General features: G+C 34.3%; 2 protein-coding genes across 3 annotated transcripts; both read right to left on the bottom strand.

Annotated features, from left to right (window-relative positions):
* Positions 1–559: 559 nt before the first annotated feature.
* LOC144834481 (putative serine/threonine-protein kinase pats1) lies at positions 560–9,339 on the bottom strand. The gene is made up of 18 exons (XM_078689290.1): positions 9,172–9,339; positions 8,288–8,372; positions 8,066–8,185; positions 7,582–7,680; positions 7,349–7,462; positions 6,732–6,828; positions 6,323–6,485; positions 6,012–6,112; positions 4,890–5,095; positions 4,652–4,753; positions 4,050–4,232; positions 2,949–3,209; positions 2,502–2,708; positions 1,949–2,107; positions 1,484–1,774; positions 1,245–1,307; positions 819–1,019; positions 560–724 (listed from the first exon to the last, which is right to left on the bottom strand). The coding sequence occupies exons 1-18, from the start codon at positions 9,192–9,194 to the stop codon at positions 707–709; spliced, it is 2,493 nt and encodes an 830-aa protein (XP_078545416.1). The 5' UTR covers positions 9,195–9,339; the 3' UTR covers positions 560–706.
* Positions 9,340–9,749: 410 nt separating this feature from the next.
* Positions 9,750–18,266, bottom strand: LOC144834480 (major vault protein-like). Of its 2 annotated transcripts, none has more exons than XM_078689289.1 (14): positions 18,136–18,266; positions 16,431–16,601; positions 16,023–16,218; positions 15,557–15,907; positions 14,661–14,786; positions 14,252–14,362; positions 13,865–13,990; positions 13,500–13,649; positions 13,036–13,268; positions 12,596–12,793; positions 12,100–12,244; positions 11,691–11,902; positions 11,124–11,367; positions 9,750–10,907 (listed from the first exon to the last, which is right to left on the bottom strand). In XM_078689289.1, exons 2-14 carry the CDS (start codon positions 16,580–16,582, stop codon positions 10,605–10,607), a joined length of 2,547 nt encoding a protein of 848 aa, XP_078545415.1. In that variant the 5' UTR covers positions 16,583–16,601; positions 18,136–18,266; the 3' UTR covers positions 9,750–10,604. The 2 variants fall into 2 exon arrangements, with proteins under 2 accessions (XP_078545415.1, XP_078545414.1); XM_078689288.1 differs by lacking the exon at positions 18,136–18,266 and adding an exon at positions 17,821–17,930.
* Positions 18,267–18,342: the final 76 nt, after the last annotated feature.

Here is an 18,342-nt window from a genome sequence, read left to right as displayed (position 1 = left end):
AATTTCTGAAATAGAGAAATAGAGGAGAAAGTGGAAAAAATGTGAAAACAGCAATAGCAATAAAACAAAGCAAAACAAATACATGCATTATACAAGTATTACTATTTAATTGTTTTAAATATTCAAATCGTGCTAATATTAGGCCTATTTACTATTCTAACGGCTCTATTTTTTATTATCAAAAGTGTTTGTATTGCTTCTTGATAGGGAGTTTGATTCGGAAACAACGACTAAATATAAAGCGTGCAAACATCTGCAAACGAATCTCTGCATGTAGAATATTTTCACTTTCTGAAATTGGTGGTATTGCGCTTGACACCCTAAACCTAAAATGAGACATCTATATTACTTAATTATTGTAGGCCTATCTAAGTTGATATACTGTATTCATCAATCAACCGTACGACATCACAACGGTCCATGGCAACTAAGCACGTCTTGAGATCATCTACTGACAAACCTTTGTGAGACCACCCATTCATCACGCACATAGTAGGACTTTCCGTCCTTTCTAAAAAGTTGATATAGCGATCATAACCAAGTTTGCTGGCTAGCCCACGCCAGTCACGGGAGAGTGGATCATGTGGGTCCAGTTTAACGCAGATCTCTGTCATCAGATCAAAGGGAAGCAGTGGCGAAGTAATTTCCTGGTAGACTCCTTTAAGCGATTCCAGAAAGGGTGGCATATCCGATGATGTCACAGGAACTACAGTTGACGTGAAATCTAAAATAACAGAGATTCATAGCCATAAACCTTTTTATACTTGTAAATCAATCATTGTATTTAATAGACATGGATTCACGAATGATTACATTACCATCATTGTCGCCGAAGTACATTCGGTTTGCATTCGTTCAAGCCCACATTGAACACGTCTTCTTTGCAGACATTTGTTAAGGTCATGGAAGTGATTGTTGGCTTTGTCACAAACATTGCAGAGAACGCGGAACTCATAACTGGAGCGTTTCATCCAGGTGTGACTGATTCGACTTAATGAGCAGTCCACTTGCTTCCACACCTGTAAAAAATCAGATGACACATCCATTATGCAAATGAGTACCTTAATACTAAGGCTGGTGACGTCACATGCTACTTATATGAACCCGGGAAAAGCGCATAAATATCGAAGCTTACATCGGTCGAAATCCTTAAGCTTATAACCTATCAAGACTGAGCTTTATCTTACAGCAAAAGTCACAAAAGATTGCAAAATTTTGATAGCAGCAAATGTAAAATTACTCACCTGTTTGCAGACATCTGGTCGTGGTTCTAGGCTGTCAACGTGGTTAGCATGTTTGATAGCTACCTACAATACAAGTCACCGTGACATTAATTATGATTATTACTTTTGTTATCTTTATGCAAATCATTCAGTCACTTCTAGCGTACTATCTTATTTCTGTTAATTGTTTTTTAGCTTATTTATTTTAGGCTTATACATGATAATAAACCATATATGTTTCGTTTCACCTTAATGTTTACCTGAATAAAAGATCTCTTCTCAGGAAAAATTCTGATGATCATGCTGTGATCTTCGTCAACATACAAGTTTGCCTGTTGATAGAAGAGCTTAGGTTCACCTCCCATAGTCTGTGACCAATTCACAAGTTGCACAAGAAGCCGATGAAAGAGACCTTCTGGTAAGAAACCATTGAAGTCTATGTACAGAATCACAACCGATGTAGAATCCATCCAGTCATCAACACAAACATCTTCACATTGTTTCTTCAATAATGATGGTGCGTAGAAAACACGATCGCATCTTTCCGAGTTCTTTTGAAATTAGAAAACAATTTACACATTAGCACAATACATTTTAATTTAATTGAACTACGATGTACATTACAATTTGAATAGGTATACAGTTGTCTCAAAGCTTCTCTAAATTGATCAGTATAACTGTAATTGGACCATTGAGTAATTCCTTCACTATTCGGCAACAATTACCTCGATAGATGTCTTAAGGCACAACAAGTCAAACTTCTGCATTAACTGCAACAAACCTTCAAACTGTTCAAGAAGATCGTGCCACAGGTGTCTAAGTAGCTTCTCTTCAAGAATTCCTTCTTCATCAAGTCTTGCCCATGAACTCGCAAATCTTGCCCACTTCAACAGACAAATTTATATAATGTATAATGTTTAGCAAAATATAAGTAAAATAATAGTCTACAAACTTGGCTCATATAATAGTAGACACTGACGCTCTCAATGACGTTCACGCAAGTTATTTGACCAATCACAAGAGAAAGTACTATACAACTTTCGATTTATGTTAATTCATTGTGCGAATTAGGAGATCATATCGCTCCCTACCTTGACACATGTTTGGTGCTAACCGGTCGTGCCGGGAGTGCTGACTGGTCGTGGGCGACCGATATTGACATGTTTTTTATGTACGTATTTTATTTCACTTTTTTATGTTTTTGTCCCAAATGGAAAGCTCCCTGTAGTACTGGGAACCAAAAATGATGTTCATTTTTGTAGAAACAAAATTGCATACCTGTTCTGATGAATTCTTTACAGTGATGACTCTACTGAATATACAAATTAACCACTGTGAACTCAGAATGATAATGTCGTTAAGAGCATTGTCTGGTGTTTCATATTCGCCATAGTAGATGATGTTTCCAAGATCATGATAGAAGTGGAGCATAGTAAACAACTGAATTCTGTTGACGATACCACATTTAGCCGCGAGGTCGTTTACCTGAAATATAAAGATAAGATATAGATAAAAGGAAAAAAGACTTATGTCTTGTCGAAGAAAATGTACGCCTGTATGTATGACATAATTTCAAGAGTTAAGTAACTTTCAAATTGGTTGTTCATTCTATTTAACAATGTTAACATTGTATATCAACGTGGACGAGAGTTTGACCAAAACAACTCGAACACGTTGGTTACCTAAAAAATCATCATTCGGTTAACAATTCAAAATATTACTTGCTTCTTTGAAGTTAATTGAATGTTTTTCCTGGTGACGCAACTGTTCAATTTTATTCAAGAAATTCAGCCACTTTAATGGAATTTTTTCACCCATGTAGCGTTCATTCTTGGCAACCTCTGTGATATGTTCCCTCAGCTCAATAATAGATTTGTCCAATGGTGATCTAAGACTGTTGTCAATGGCATAAAACTTGCTAACGACATGCCCTTCATATGGCGTCCGCTTTAATGATTTCTTAACCACTTTTAATTTTTCTTCAGCCTACAGAAATTAGGTAAAACTTGTCGTCATTTTACGTACTAAATAATGATGACAAAACATCATGTCTTATAAAAAAGAAATATAAAAAGAAATGTATGTATATTATATATTATATAATTCATTGTCAGAATATCAAAATTAATGCCTGGCGCCTGTGGTGTTATATTATATTGTTATACTGTATACTGTAAATTCAATAACAAAATAAGAGAAACAACTGATTGATTACAAAGATAAGTATTTATTCGAAATAAGTATGTAAATAAAGGTGAGTTAATCTAGTAAAAGAAAAAAAAAAGTCTTCAACCCATAATTGGGCATACTTGGATGTTATTAAAGCAGGTTTTCCACTAGGCGGATTTGTTTGCAGCTTATACGCATGCGTATACATGTTTCCATCTTCCAAATCCTTCTCTACGCATGCATAATGCTGAAGCTTTCGATTTGCGGGAACAAATTCGCCTAGTGGAAAATCGGCTTAACAGTCATGCGGTATCATCGTCTTAATATGACATCTTAATTATTAGAAAGCGTCACAAAATTGTAAAAGTAAATACGGTAGATGTTTTGATGTTATGTTATGTTATTTTATTATTTTTCAAATGAATCGAAAGCTAAAACCTCAGTAGTTTTTTTAAGAACATAACAGTTTATTGAAGTCACCAACAGCCGATGTCATCATGACCAAACAAGCAGTCAGGTGATACATATTTCTGATCGAAACGTTCGAGTAAGTACTCTGCGCTTTTTAAATGGCTCTTTCAAAAAGGAAATATTTCATGTTGGTATGATGTAGATTGTGAAAGTTGGTAGGTTTTATTATTTGTATCAATTACTTACAAGAGCTTGTCTCTCTTCGTCATTTCCAGGTAAGTTATCTCTGTGTGTGCCAACGATAAATATGGGCGGTGATAGCTGCTTCTGATTCGACTGTATTGGATTTTCAGTTGTGTTTGAATAAATTGAACGTGACCAGAAGGTCACAAAATCCGAGTTGTTCATATAATGGTCAGCAACAGAAATCTATAAATATACACTTTTATGTTATAAATATGAATGTAACACGATATTATGTAAATTTAATAAGGTCAAACGTTATATCGGTAGTGCTTCTTTTAATTCTATATTTATATCTAAAGAGTTTTAAGGCATCCTGTAATTGGCGATTTTTCGCTGTTGGATGTGGTTGAAATAAAATAAAAAAATAAAATAAAATTATCCTAACGAAACAACTTTTACAAAACTCTCTCTTTGATTTAGCTTCTTTCTTTTTTCTTTTGAATTTATAGTATATGTGTATGTTATTTCAATTCACATTTATTTACTCGTCCTTTATAAATATAGTATATGTATCTCTGTGCTTAGAATCTGCGAACTAGTTTGTTTCACACTCTACCACGGTGATTGGGTGAAAATAGTAAAAGTAAACTTAACTTGCTTACCATTTCACCATGTCTGTTGAATACTTCTACTTTAGCTGGTGCATCGAGGTCGTGGCAAAGATTGAAACAAATGATATAAACAGCACGCGAAACTAGGAACATCTAAACATAAAATAATTCATTTGAATTTTTAAAGGCGAAATAGTGGGAAAAAATACAGTCTCATTTCTTAGCTATATTAAACAATCGAATCTTTAAATACCAGATCATTAAATGCTCATTTCGGTTATCGTGCTACCTGATGGGTAATATAATAGATATCTTGCCCAGCAAAATCCCAGATGTTGAGAGTCAAGTCATCAAGCTTCCCCTTCAATTTTGTGTGCTCTAGTTGTTTTTCATTTTCTTTAAGCCCTTTCAAGACAAGTTTAAAAACTTCTTCGGGAACTTCTGGTTCCTCTTTTGAAGGTATCCTTCCTGCTGGATTCTTTTCGTTTTCATAGCCTATACAAAGAATATAACGTGAAAGTTTTATATCTATAGTTAAACCAATCCCAAGGATAAGCTAATCCAACCAATGGACAAATAAATGTGATTCCAATATTATTGAGTACAGTATGCAAGGTAATACCTATATCTGCGGACAACGAGTCTGGAAATGGGTCGATTTTATCGTCTGCTCCCGAATGGTCGGACTCTATATTTTCTTCTTTTTCTTTTCTTTCCTCCTTTGAAGGAAACATTGATTAATCAATATCAAAATGTAGAATGTGTGATTCCCACATACAGTTATGAGCAATTCACATCGATTACCGTTACCACAAGCAACATACTATTACCTCTCGTAAAGTATGAAAAAATCAATTTTTTAATGGTGTTTTAGGTCAGTCTCACAGATGGAGCCATTGGCTAATAAAATGCATCGATGCACAGTATACCATTATGGTATAAGTTTGTAAATAATAAGATATTACAATTATTTAAGACTTTACATCAGTGACCGTATTCTTGCTCGCCTGGTTGTTTTGTTTATCATCTTTCTTCTGCAGCAGCTTTGTCGTCATGTTTTCTGCAATTGCCTGCAAATATTCCTGTCTTGTTTGACTTGGAGTTTTTAATAATAAGCGTAACCAAGAAAACATTACACCTAGAATTACATCTAGAATAAAAATCGCCGTATGGAGCAAGTGAAATCACTGTACAATATCTGTGTGTTTTAACCATCAGGAGACCAAATGTCATGTTCGATATTGTTTTTATGAAATGAATGATCTTATCTTCATTTTAGTATCACAATGCATTTTCTTCGATTTTAATTATTTTAAGAAGTATATAGCAAATTACAGATTATATTTTAGAATTAAGAAATTAGTCTTATATTACTCATTAGAAAAGATATAATATTTTGTATAAGGCCTACCATTGGTTTTATTTGGCTTCCAGTTGGTGGTGTTCCTAACATTCACTGTGCACGTTAACGAAGCTTCAATTCCATCTGTCACTGGCTCAGTAACATCAAATCTTAATAATGGTGTTTAAAAAAAAGAAATTAAGAAGAAAAACGGCGATTCTGTCATGAGTAGGCCTACATCCGGGGCAAAGGTGGCATTCTCTAAAGAATTATACAATTAATGGATAGATGAAATTTTAAATTCATTTATTAAGTGAATGATATTTCTTGTGCAAAAAAAAGATGGATGTTATAGACTAATATTATCCAAAGTTGCTTACTCTTGTTCTGTAAGCGCTTTCACTAGACTGGTTTTACCAACGCGCTCTTGTCCTACAAGCATTAAACGTGTTTGATAGACAGACTTGCTACCCTCTCGTATGGCATCAAGACAGGCAATGTTAGCCTCCGCACCTCTTGCCAATACTTCAAGAGGGGCTTGACCTATTTAAAATAAAATTACTTTATTATGTGTAGTCATCTTTCTTCTGTTTGTCTGTATTTTGATTTCATACCCATATAACAGTGGGGTAAAATGTTGTGAGCGTACATTTTAACTGGCGTGAAAATTCAGTTAACTAGTCAAGTTATTTAGAAAGTTGGCAACTAAAACCAGACTAATTATTATAGGATGAGTTCGATTTTGATTTTAAAATTTCAGTTTGATTGAAATCGGTAAAATCTTCTTACTTTTCAAAAGCTGTAAGAGTTCTTCTTTCTGCTTGGCTCTATCTTCATATTCGCTACACGGATTATGGATATACTTGTCAAATGGTGTCAAGCCTTCCTGAAAGGACAATCATGCACCGTAAATACTACGGACTTGTGCCTTCAACTGATTGTTAAAATGTTTTTTTTTTAATTAATTATAAAATTTGTTCTATGTTTAAATACGTTTGTAATTAGTATGTGTCATGAGGAGTGGTGACAGCGACGGAATTATTTGAGTCTCTATGTCCCTCGACCAATGATACTTTCTTGTTTTGTTTTTATACATATACATTATGGTGTTTGTTGATTTTGGTCGAAATTAATTTTGAACGAAAATTGAATTAAATTATTGATATTTAGAAAAGTGTTATATCGTATAGGAACAATCTCTCAGGTTTGTTCGCAAGTTTATCAACATACAGATCGTGAATTTTGTAATGACAAACTGACAAACATGCCCATATCGTCAGAATTACGGTCACCGAAGATGTCTGTTTGTACGTATGTACAGATCGACAATGAGGGTATTGCCACCACATGTTATAAAAACTGTTCACTTGTAGAATTTTCTAAAATTAATAATAAAGAATCTTCACATTGTTATTATAATAAACTGCTGCTCCACCATCTAGAAGTATTTTAGCAGTGTCACGATGTTTTTCGAAAGATAAGTTAGATCTCAACAACCAATGAAGTGGTGTACTTCCATCCTGCATAAAAGAAACAAACAAAATAGTGATCAAACACTGTGTATGATAAGATATAACTATTGCTAAACTATTAATTATAACCAATCGTTTCAAAGTGAGTATATTACAATGCAATATACCTTGTCTGGTGAATTGATTCTCTTTGATGTTACATCCAACACATACGCTACCGCTTTAGAAAATCCCTGAACTGATAATGGATGTAGTATATTAGAAAACTGCAAGATACAATAATGTATATAAATAATCATGAAATAAATACTGATAATCATGAATGATAATGATACTGCTATTGTTAACATTAATGATAATATTAATGATGTCATTATATAGTAATACAGTAATTGTTATTGTTTTAGTATTATTATTATTATGTCTTTGCCAAGATAGGAACTTTGATCTGATCTGATGTCTGGCTGCGACAAATACCAACAGTACCGTAGCCTGTACATTCGGCGCGGGGTTTCTGATAAATGGGCGTGGTACCTGATACTGATCGTGTCGCAACCACAAATAAACCCCTTTGATCTCCGGAGCTCAGCATCCTGTTGTTATATTGCCCTGTGTCTACTACGAAAACATACAAATTTGTATTCTACTTACCTGTCCCTCCTGGTCTAGTTCTTCGATATCTCTAGTTGTCGAGTAGTTCAACGCTGTCAACAAGAATTCCTCAGAGTGGCTTTTTGAGTACACAACGTGACGTAAAATAGTTACACCATTCTATATTAACCGATCGATAAGAATAAGTGTAAACAAAACAGTAAGGTATTAAACTTCATAATTATCATACATCTACCAAAATAATGAAGTCAATGAACGTACGTATCTTTTATTAAGAATCCCCGGTTGCTCTAATATAATCTCTTCAACATATTGCCAGTTTTTCAAGTTATCAAACACCTCTTCACTGCATGTTAAAACAAGAAAAAAAAGATGTCTGTAAGTTAATTTATGGGGCATGTAGTTCTAGTGGTAGCGGTAGGGCCAGGAAAAAGTATTTTCAATTAAATGTATCATTCACAGACTAGACGTTCTGCGCGCGATCAGGGCAGAGGTATTTTTTATACCTCGCTTATCAGGGTAATAAAACCCAGGTAAAATGTACCGTATATTATGATGGTCGTCAAAATAGGCAAATTCATTTTTTGCTTGTTATTTCAAAGGGTTGATGGAATAGAATCAAAATTTACTTTCCTCGCCCTTCAAAAAAATCATACTCAGGTACGCAAACTAAAGACAACAATTAATACTCATGATACTGTATAATAGTGAGCTGCTGGAAACCTTATTATTATTTTTTTTTTTAACCATATTTAATGAGGGTGATCCATCCATCAATTGCTGATCATTAGGGACCCTCAGAGGGTAGACAAACATATACACAAGATGCTCTACATAAACAAAGTCTTATTACAAGTCTTTGGGAGTGGAGTTGTAATTTTGTCCTTAGAAAAAATCCTGACATGTGACGGGACTTGAACCCAGGACCCTTGGAGTGGTAGCCAAGCATCACAACCACCAAGCCACAAAATTTGTATGGGCCTATGAATAATTTTACATTTTATCTGGCTCATACATGCCTCAAAATGCATTTTCGACCTACAGTAGTAGGCCTACTAATCAGAGGATTATACTGCTTGATGTAGGCTTATTATAATACACTTCCTTCCCGTATTACCTGTATGGATATGCGAATTGAAACTTACGCTGTGTATTTTACAGAAGCCATTGTCGGTATACCGATCAATAGCTATACGGTGTCCGACACCAAAACTTGGAATAAGTATTCCTTCTTCGTCGGTAGATCAATATTCATCAAATCGTCTGCCTGCTGTCTAGATAAGAGGACATGTTACAAATATTTGACCAGAAGAGCTTCGCTATTTTCTGTTGTGTGTTTCGGTCGGACACGATAAAATCACATCGTAGCTGACTTACGGTCTGATTGGATAATGACGGTTTTCATTATCCGTGTTCTTTGATCCCAATTATTTGTTCAAATAGTGAATAAGCATGACCACGTGATGTTACTATTACTATATTTTAGTTATGTTTGAAGGCTGATCGACGTACATTATTTAAAATGGATGATCACAAAAAATATGAGCGAAGCTGAAAATATCTTTGCTGATTGCATAAATAAGAAGAAAGTAATATTTTATTAACAATTATTACAAGAGATACTGAATTAAACGTAGCAAGATGAAATCAATCTGTTTTATGCATGTGTTTAATGGTTTCAATTGACAAAGAATCCAACGAAAGAATTTAAAAGATGCAACAAAGAATTTAAAAGATGCAAATACTACAATTATAAGTTGCCATATAGTTTTTATTTCATAGAAAGTTCCTTCTCTTGTTTTAACATTTATAAACGGTATTCTGAGAGATATTTACATGCTTTAGATTTCATAGGATGAACATAATAATACTATATAATATTTCATATATCTTACATTCTGAACTACAGTAAAAGTCCAGTAAATTGCTAAATTGAAAACAAAAATGAAATGTACTGTAACTACAACAATTATATATACTAGTAAATATTGTTTTGTTTTTGCTTATAAAATTACCAATTAAAATTAAATACATATTAATTGCATAATATAGATGCACCAAAAATAAAAATTATTAATCAAACAATTCTTAATTTTATTTTGGAGTACCGTCTATATTAGAATGACCTATAACCTTTTAAATTTTATTTTAGAGTTTTACATTAATGGTAAGGCAGCAGCTCTGCTCAATTAACCATTAAACTATACTGTATACACACAGGTGATGAATCAATGTGAAATTGTATCAAACAGATGTTATACGAGATGTGAAAGTGAAATGTGAAGCTGTTATGGCTGACAAAGAGAATCAAAATGTCAACAGCTCATGCTACCATAAATGAATTGCTGTACTATAAATAATTGCACAGAAGAACGTACTCTCCAGTTATCTTCAACTAGCATCTGGTATTCCACAATGTGTAACTAACTCACTCAAAGAATCATACAATTCAAATGGCCTATTTGTCTACATATTACACAATACTTTAGTAATTCATCTAATTCCCTGCAATACACACCAGTCTTCACTGGTTACTCAAAGTATTCAATACTACCATCTCGTGTCATACACAAATTCTTTATTCTGACTTAAGAGCACCAATGAGACCATTGGCGGTGTTAAAGAGATTGATTGGACTGCTACCATCCGTGATCAAGGTGGACTTGAGGCCTAGAGATTGCAGCAACTTCACCTGCATCTCTGGTCCTGATGTAGCAATGGCTTTGATGGTGTCTGCTCCGATGGTTGACACCATGCTGTGGAATTTGGATGTCTCAATGTCAGCCATTTCTTTGGTCTTGCTAATCTCCATTTCGTTCTGCTGACCGATGTACTTGTTCTCTGCCTCTCTTGCAATTTTCAATCTATCGAGTTCAGATTCCTGCAGGAAAAAGTTGAATCAGCCAACACAGTTTCAGATAAATATTATGATCTAATTTACTTGTTTATCAAGCAGTATTATATTAAATCTATATTGTTTCTCAATTTCATACATACAGCAGGCCTATTATTAACAAGAAATATCTGTATGCAGTTGATACAAAACAAAAGGTGTAAAGCTCTGACTACACTATCAAACTTTATAGTTATAACTTACAGCTTCAATCTTTGCAGCCTCTGCCTTGAGCTTAGCCTGTTCTACAGCTGCCTCTCCTTCAATCCTGGCAGCTTCTGCACGGGACTGAGCCTCAGCTTTAGCCTGTCCTGTGCTTTCAACAGCTGCACTGTTGGCCTGAAGTTCCAACAGTTCCTTTCGGGCTTTCTCTGCTTCGGCTTCGTCCAAGATTTTTTGACGTTCTAGACGACCCTTTGCTTCTTGCTCAAGCCTTTCGGCTTCATGTCTAAATGAACAAATACATTATTCAAATTAATTCCCGACTAATGGAAGATTACAGTATTAAATTACAAATTGTACTGCCACATCAAAACAGAAATTTGCCACTTTTGCATGGAAAGAAATTTGGAAATCAATGCAGGCTTCTACCATAAATACTACTTTTTTTTCAGAAAAATTAGCGAGATGCCAGTATTATTCTGTTCTTGAGATGCCAAGTTGAAGTAAATTTTTTTTAATATCAAAGCAAAGCATGACAGGGCCCTTGTTGAATAAATGAGACTTGGTAGGTCATAGTATACAAATCAATAAACAGAACACCACACATACCTAGCCGCAGCTTCCTGAGAGTTGGTTGTAATCTCAATTGCCAACTGAACAGACTTTTGCAAAGCATCTCTTGTGCGTTGGTCAACTGGTTCCACTGATTGGATATCAATGCTGGTAACAACAAGGTTGTTCTGAGGGAACAAGAATCTGTCTCGGACCTTCTGATTCTCACCATATCCAAAAACAGATGCACGGATGATCTTTGCAGAATTCTAAGAGAAGAAGAATTTATTTATTTACTCATTTTAATCATATTAGTATAAACTAGAATAATAAATATATTTGTTGGTATGTCGCAGTTAGATCAAGATGCTCAAAATAATGAAACATTTTTATCTGATACAATATAAGTGTTTGATTGTTATTATTATTAATCATTCAGATTGAAAGACTGAAATGTTTTGGTTACCTTATGAAAATCATCAAACTGTACTCCAGCAACTGCTCCTCTAATTCGGGAGGCGATAGCCTTGCATGCATCTCCAACAAAGTCAGGAACACTGAACAACTTGGCTGAATCCTTTTCGTCCTTCTTATCATTTACTTCAAAATGCCTGATTCAAAAAAATTATAAAACATTTAGATAATTATCTATTGTTGTCTCAGAACAATTCAGAATAAGGATTGTAAGAGTTCCAAAGCAAAAAAAAACATTAAAGAAATTGGCAATGACAGAGAAGAGTCAATCCTGAAAAGTACATCATTGCCAGAGGAGTTCTCTTTTCTTAAAGCTGTTATGGAAATCTTGCATGTTTCTAGCATCAAACATAATTCATTCATGTCATTAGGATTGTCAAAACAAATAAAAGCAAAAAAAATCAACTGGTTGAATTGACATTGAATGGAATTAATTGATGGACGATTGACTGACATATAGTGATAACGATTAATATATTAAAACCTACCAGTTGTATGACAACTGAAGCTGCAATCTAGCGTGGTCAGCAGTCTCAATGACGATGATATCAGTGCAAAAATCTGGGCCAAGCAAAAGGCACAAAGATTTGATGACGTTTGGTCTTTTTGGCTTGCCTCCAGACAGACTCAATTGAGTAAATTGTTCATCAGGTCCAAGCATGACTAGCTCTGGTCCAAACACAACCCTAGTAGAAGAAAATCATAAGTCAGTTTTGCAGGTCGATTATCTGAAGTATGTAATTGCTATAGGTTTAAATTCATAGACATGGAATCATGCACTATTAATACACTATGCAGGCTCCATCATTTATGTAAAGAACCCAACATAATATGTAAAACTCTACTGGTCTGTGATTGAAAAGAAATTCGTTCTATATTATTGGATTAATGAAAATAAAATCACTGACAAATTTGTCGATATACCTACCTAGCTTTCTTTTCTTTGTAATCATAAATCTGCACTGCTGCGTTATGTGGCACACGTAGGGTAACAACTTTAGTCTTCTCTCGTTCAGCAACGGCTGTTGCACCACGAACACCACGGTCGGCAAGTGGATCTTTCATACTCATTAGTAGGTTCTCAACAGCTGGTGGTAACTCCTTTGACCATAACTCCTCGTCTTGGTTCAACATATAGGTGACACCCGTAATTGCACGTACCTAAAACATGACACATATACAATTAAACAAATGTTCACAATGTAGCAATAAGAAAATCAATGTACAATGACTGATTTCTTTAGGAGATTGATTGAGATATTATTAACCATTCTAAACATTTTATTAACTATGATTTCTGATATAATGTGTATTGCTTATGAAAGAACAGTGGAAGCAATGAGAACAATATTGGTACTTTACAGCACCTTCTGGTTTTGCAGAAATGCTTACTTTTCCATTCTTGGTATCTCGGACATAGATACCTTCATTTTCGTCCAAAGGAATAGCCTTTCTTTTAGTGAGAACGTCTACCTCAACAGGAGGCACGTATTCCATTGGTCCACGCATCATCCACTTATCACCAGGCTTGCGCTCACAGTCCTAAAGATAAAACCAAAAATAAGAAAACATAACTTTAAATAGGAAACCACAAAAAAATGGTCATAAGTTGGCCTAAACATTTCATGTTTTGATTTCTTTGACTTAGCATAACAGGAGAAAACTTCTAATGTTAAACAATAGTAGTAGGCAAGCAATTGCCACATAAAGAATACGTAATATGCAAGGATTAAAAAAATATATCTTTGTAAACCTACACAAAGTGTATCTTTAAATCCTTCATTTGCTCGTAAAATGATGCCTTCATCTTCTCCTAGAATAAACACGTTTTGGATTCCTTTTTCAAGCTTTTCACCAGGCATCAGGAAAAAGGATTTTTCTCCCTGCAAACAAAAGTAAATAAAAATTAATTGGTCTTGCAAGAAATATTAGTAATTTTTAAAGAGAATTCCTATCTTTATAACTAAGGAGGATAACATTCAGAACTTTAAAAAAACCAAGACAATTATTCCTCAACATCAGGAACACAAATCAGGTGAGGTTACTGGGGAAACATTTTAAAACAGTTCTTCTTTGGGTATAAAATGATTCCTTATTGGAATGTCAAAAAATTGATTAGCCTAGATGGATTCTTTTTTTTTTACCTTGGAAAGCTTTTTCTGTCCAAGTTGAGGTTTGCCATCTGCACCGACTGGGTCCAATATGACGCAGTACTGGCGATTATTAAGTGTAATAATGTCCTTTACACCAACAACCTAAAAAGACAAATTTTAGGAAAATATAACTACGATAGCTTAAAACCTGCATCCTTCCATGCCATTGGGGGTGGTGTATGTGAAAATAAAATAAAGAAATTGAATTGAATAGATTTTCAAAATAGTAGGAAAATAGTTAGTAGGTAGACTTCGGAGAAGTTTATACAAGGTCATAAAAAATTGGTTTTAAGCAATTAAACATGGTGGGTGAATTTCAGCTATTGTCACTAAGAGAGAAAGTACACTATTGACAATAAAGCTTGTGAGTGAGTGAGCTTTGTGATACAACTCTGCTTACCTCTTCGTAAACATCTGGAATGTGTGCCTCATTGTCCTCCATCTTTATTAACCATTCTTCACCGTTCTTCCTCTTCACACCCTTGGAATCTGAAAATGTGCGGTTTGCACGAAGATGAAGCGCTTTCTGTAGAAAACAAAAGAATTCAGTCATTCATTTCCTTTATTTTGGATAGTAAATCCATATGCAAAATTCAAAACAAATTTCACCAGGTAATTAACAATATAAGCAACTTCCACAAAATTCTACAATATGCTAAAATATTAATTTGCACCAACACTGATAGTGAAGATATTGTATTATAGGAAATGCACATAGAGTCCATAGAATCTGTGACTGATAGATTTTGTCCACCCAAGTTCAAGTTTTCAAGTTCACAAAAACATTTTAATTCCACCTGCCAACAAATTTAAAGTGTCTTTTTTCATGAAGTAAACATGCAAATTTCAAGGATATATTACAAAGTTCATGACATCATGTCCTTTGGTTTTAAAATTCACTTTGATACAGGATAGAGTGAAGGTTTATTAGGTTTAATAAGATTATACAAGGAAGTACTAATAGCACTGGAGTACAGTAGGCCTTACTGTTGGGGCTAAAGACATTTTAGTTTTATTAAAAGACCAAAATGGAATTTTGTAGTATTTGTCCTTTTTTTTGTCCAGGATAATCTTTATCCTAATAATGGTAATTTACATATTTACTTAGTTGTTTTTCTGTTTCCTTTTTTACTTCATTGTTGCCAAATGTTATTGAACTTGATTTAGCAGATATTAGGAGATTATAGGGTCATATACCCAATTTATTGAGGGGTAGAGTTTAAACTGTGAATTGTTATCACATGTGCCCATTCTTAATGTACTCTTGGGTAGTACTAAGTAGATATGAATACAAACCTTTTCTGTGAGGACATATGCGTTCACAACATCCACAACCTCTTCATATGCACCAGGCAAATAAGCACCAACTTTCTTGACAAGCCATTCTTCACCGGTGACCCTAAGATTACCCTCGCGATCTTGAGTCTCCTTGCGTGCTCGTAGCTTGATGGCCTGGTTTGGCTTGATGATTGTAGCTCGAATGGTTTCATCAACAGCTACCTCTTTACGGGGAATGTATGTACCAGGTCCCTCGAACAACCATTCATCACCTGCGACACGCTTTTCTCCGCTGGCATCTTCGTAGTCCAAGACTGCTCGTAGCCTCAGAGCACAATTGGCAGGCACCACTTTCAAAGGACTAACAGCCTGTAAATATGATATGAAAATATTTAGACATACAGTATTGTATCATTTTCAGACATGGGTTTCTTGTAATCTTGTTTTGATTGACTTGAATGCAACTTTGTATAGTTATGCCTACCTGCTTCAGAACTTCCCCAGGGAACAGTGGGAATGGATCTTGTGACAGACGGATTTCCTGATCAGCATGGCTTAGCTTGATCTGTCCAGTTTTGTCGAGGACAACAGCGCCATCTTTATCCTTCTGTGCAGGATTCTCTATGATACAGTAGTTCCTTGGGGGAACCATGATCATTTTCTGTGGTCCGAAGATCACTCTAAGATGGAAAAGAAAAATTGTAATGTATCATTTTGCAGAATAATAAATTAAAACATGGATACTGTTACTAAAAAACTCTGTGAATATGCCACCCAACCAATGAGTGGGGTTCTCTTTCATCAATCAATTACATATGAATTAGTTTCAAATTCACACACATGGTCAAACTCTCGATCTTGTTTTATTATGTTTATTAAAGGCGAACTTTACCTTTCATGATCCTGTCTGATGTAAGTCCTTGGTCCGATCTCCACCCTCGTAACATTGCTGTTCTGATCAAGAACATGGATGTAGTAATAAGGAGGGATTCGGTAGATAGAATCATCACCTCCTGAACCGCCGGAACGTTTGCCTTTATCCATGATGACTTATTTTTGGAATCTGCGTAGGAATGAAAAGATGTAATTTAAATAAAAAATTTAAAAAAATAAATTTAATATAAATAAAAAAGCCATTGGCTTAAAATGTATTGGATTTTGGCTTGATATAATGTTTATACCGTACTATTACAGTACAAAATTTGAATTTTGGTTACTGAATTTGAAAGAAAAGATTGTTCTAGTATGTACTATGAATATCATATCGATACATAGTATTTTGAAGCCATTAACCGCTAGACTGAACTGCAGTGTAAAAACATATTGTCCTTGACTTTAGTATAAATGAACATTCTAGCTTGGGAATTATACTAATATGAAATTATGATATGAATAAATTATTATTTTGAAATAAACTGAACTGCAAGTAAATACATTCTGCCCTTGACCTTAAAATAGTAGAATGTCAGAGTTAATAATTGATGGAATGATAAGTATGATGACAAAATCTGAAATATTAATGTTATTTCCAGGATCTAGGGGGAGCACAAATTTTGTCTCAATACTGGCATGAACAGGATATTAAATAAACGCCACTTATTTACCATGTAGTCACTTCCTTTGCATATGCATAATCAATATTTTTTCTATTACTTTAAAATTTCACTATTCATGCATACAACCATTGTTATCCAATTCATCACGCTTATATAGAAGGCTTGGGTTCAATTTCAATATCTGACTATATGTATTACTAACAGGCCAATACAAGTATTTAGTACATGCTTTATTTCTCTAAAGTAAGCAAAACTATTGTTTGTGCTACTACACTTTCGCATCTTTTGACAATTTCTGAATTTTTACCTAAATTGTCTTCATTTTCTCACAATTATAACAATGCAAAACTGAGAGTATATCTAATTTCATTATTAGAATCACTATGTCCATTGTTTGTGTAGCTTTTTTGAAGATTATTATATATTTTATATATAAAAAAGAAAATTTAGCAATTTAGGTTTAAAATATTTTCTGGATTTTTAAATAATAAAAAAGATACATTCTTTTATCAAACCATAATTAACCTAAACAGAAAAAGAAATTTGGTCCAACAATTTAAGTGCATTAGCGCTTGGTTATAATAATATTTAATCCACAAATGAAAAGAAAATGCTGCAATATAATTTTTAATATTATGGTAAGAGCACTTCAGTAATTCAGACTATTGGCAATAAATTAAGAAACCCCATTATTTAGTACTGTAATACTATATTATACTAACTTACCTTCACCAAATAACCATTCCCTGAGCAGAGAAACCCTGTTTACCTTTCCTTACCGGTGCAAAATATATAACAAGGCAAATTATTACCGGTTATATACCATTTGGTGACGAAATAGTGGTGCAATATTAAGGATGTGTCACACAGTGAAACAGCTTACGTTAGCACTACAGTACCGTACCAAACACCGGCAGGTTAAATTAGCTCGCCGCTGAGCAACGCCAACGCACCATAAACAAACGTCATCATAGTAGTTTATACGGTCAGGTTTATTATAAAAAATGATTCAATAAGCAACATTTGCTTGAAACAACTTACCTTACTATTACGTGTATTGTATAATAAGCACTAGAAAGTTCTAGAGTGCACTTTTCACAATTAAGTACAGACTTAACTTTTCAGTTGATTGTGCAATACTTTAACCTTCGGTGTATCGCCAGAGCCAGCGCCTACAAAAGCAGCCAATACCTGAGTTGCATTATTTACCCTCGATGTTCTTGTTATTCATCCAATCAACGAGTTGAA

Source organism: Antedon bifida, chromosome 2 (assembly GCF_963402885.1).
Source record: "Antedon bifida chromosome 2, ecAntBifi1.1, whole genome shotgun sequence".
NCBI classification, from domain to species: domain Eukaryota; kingdom Metazoa; phylum Echinodermata; class Crinoidea; order Comatulida; family Antedonidae; genus Antedon; species Antedon bifida.
This window is presented reverse-complemented; position numbering and strand designations above follow the sequence as displayed.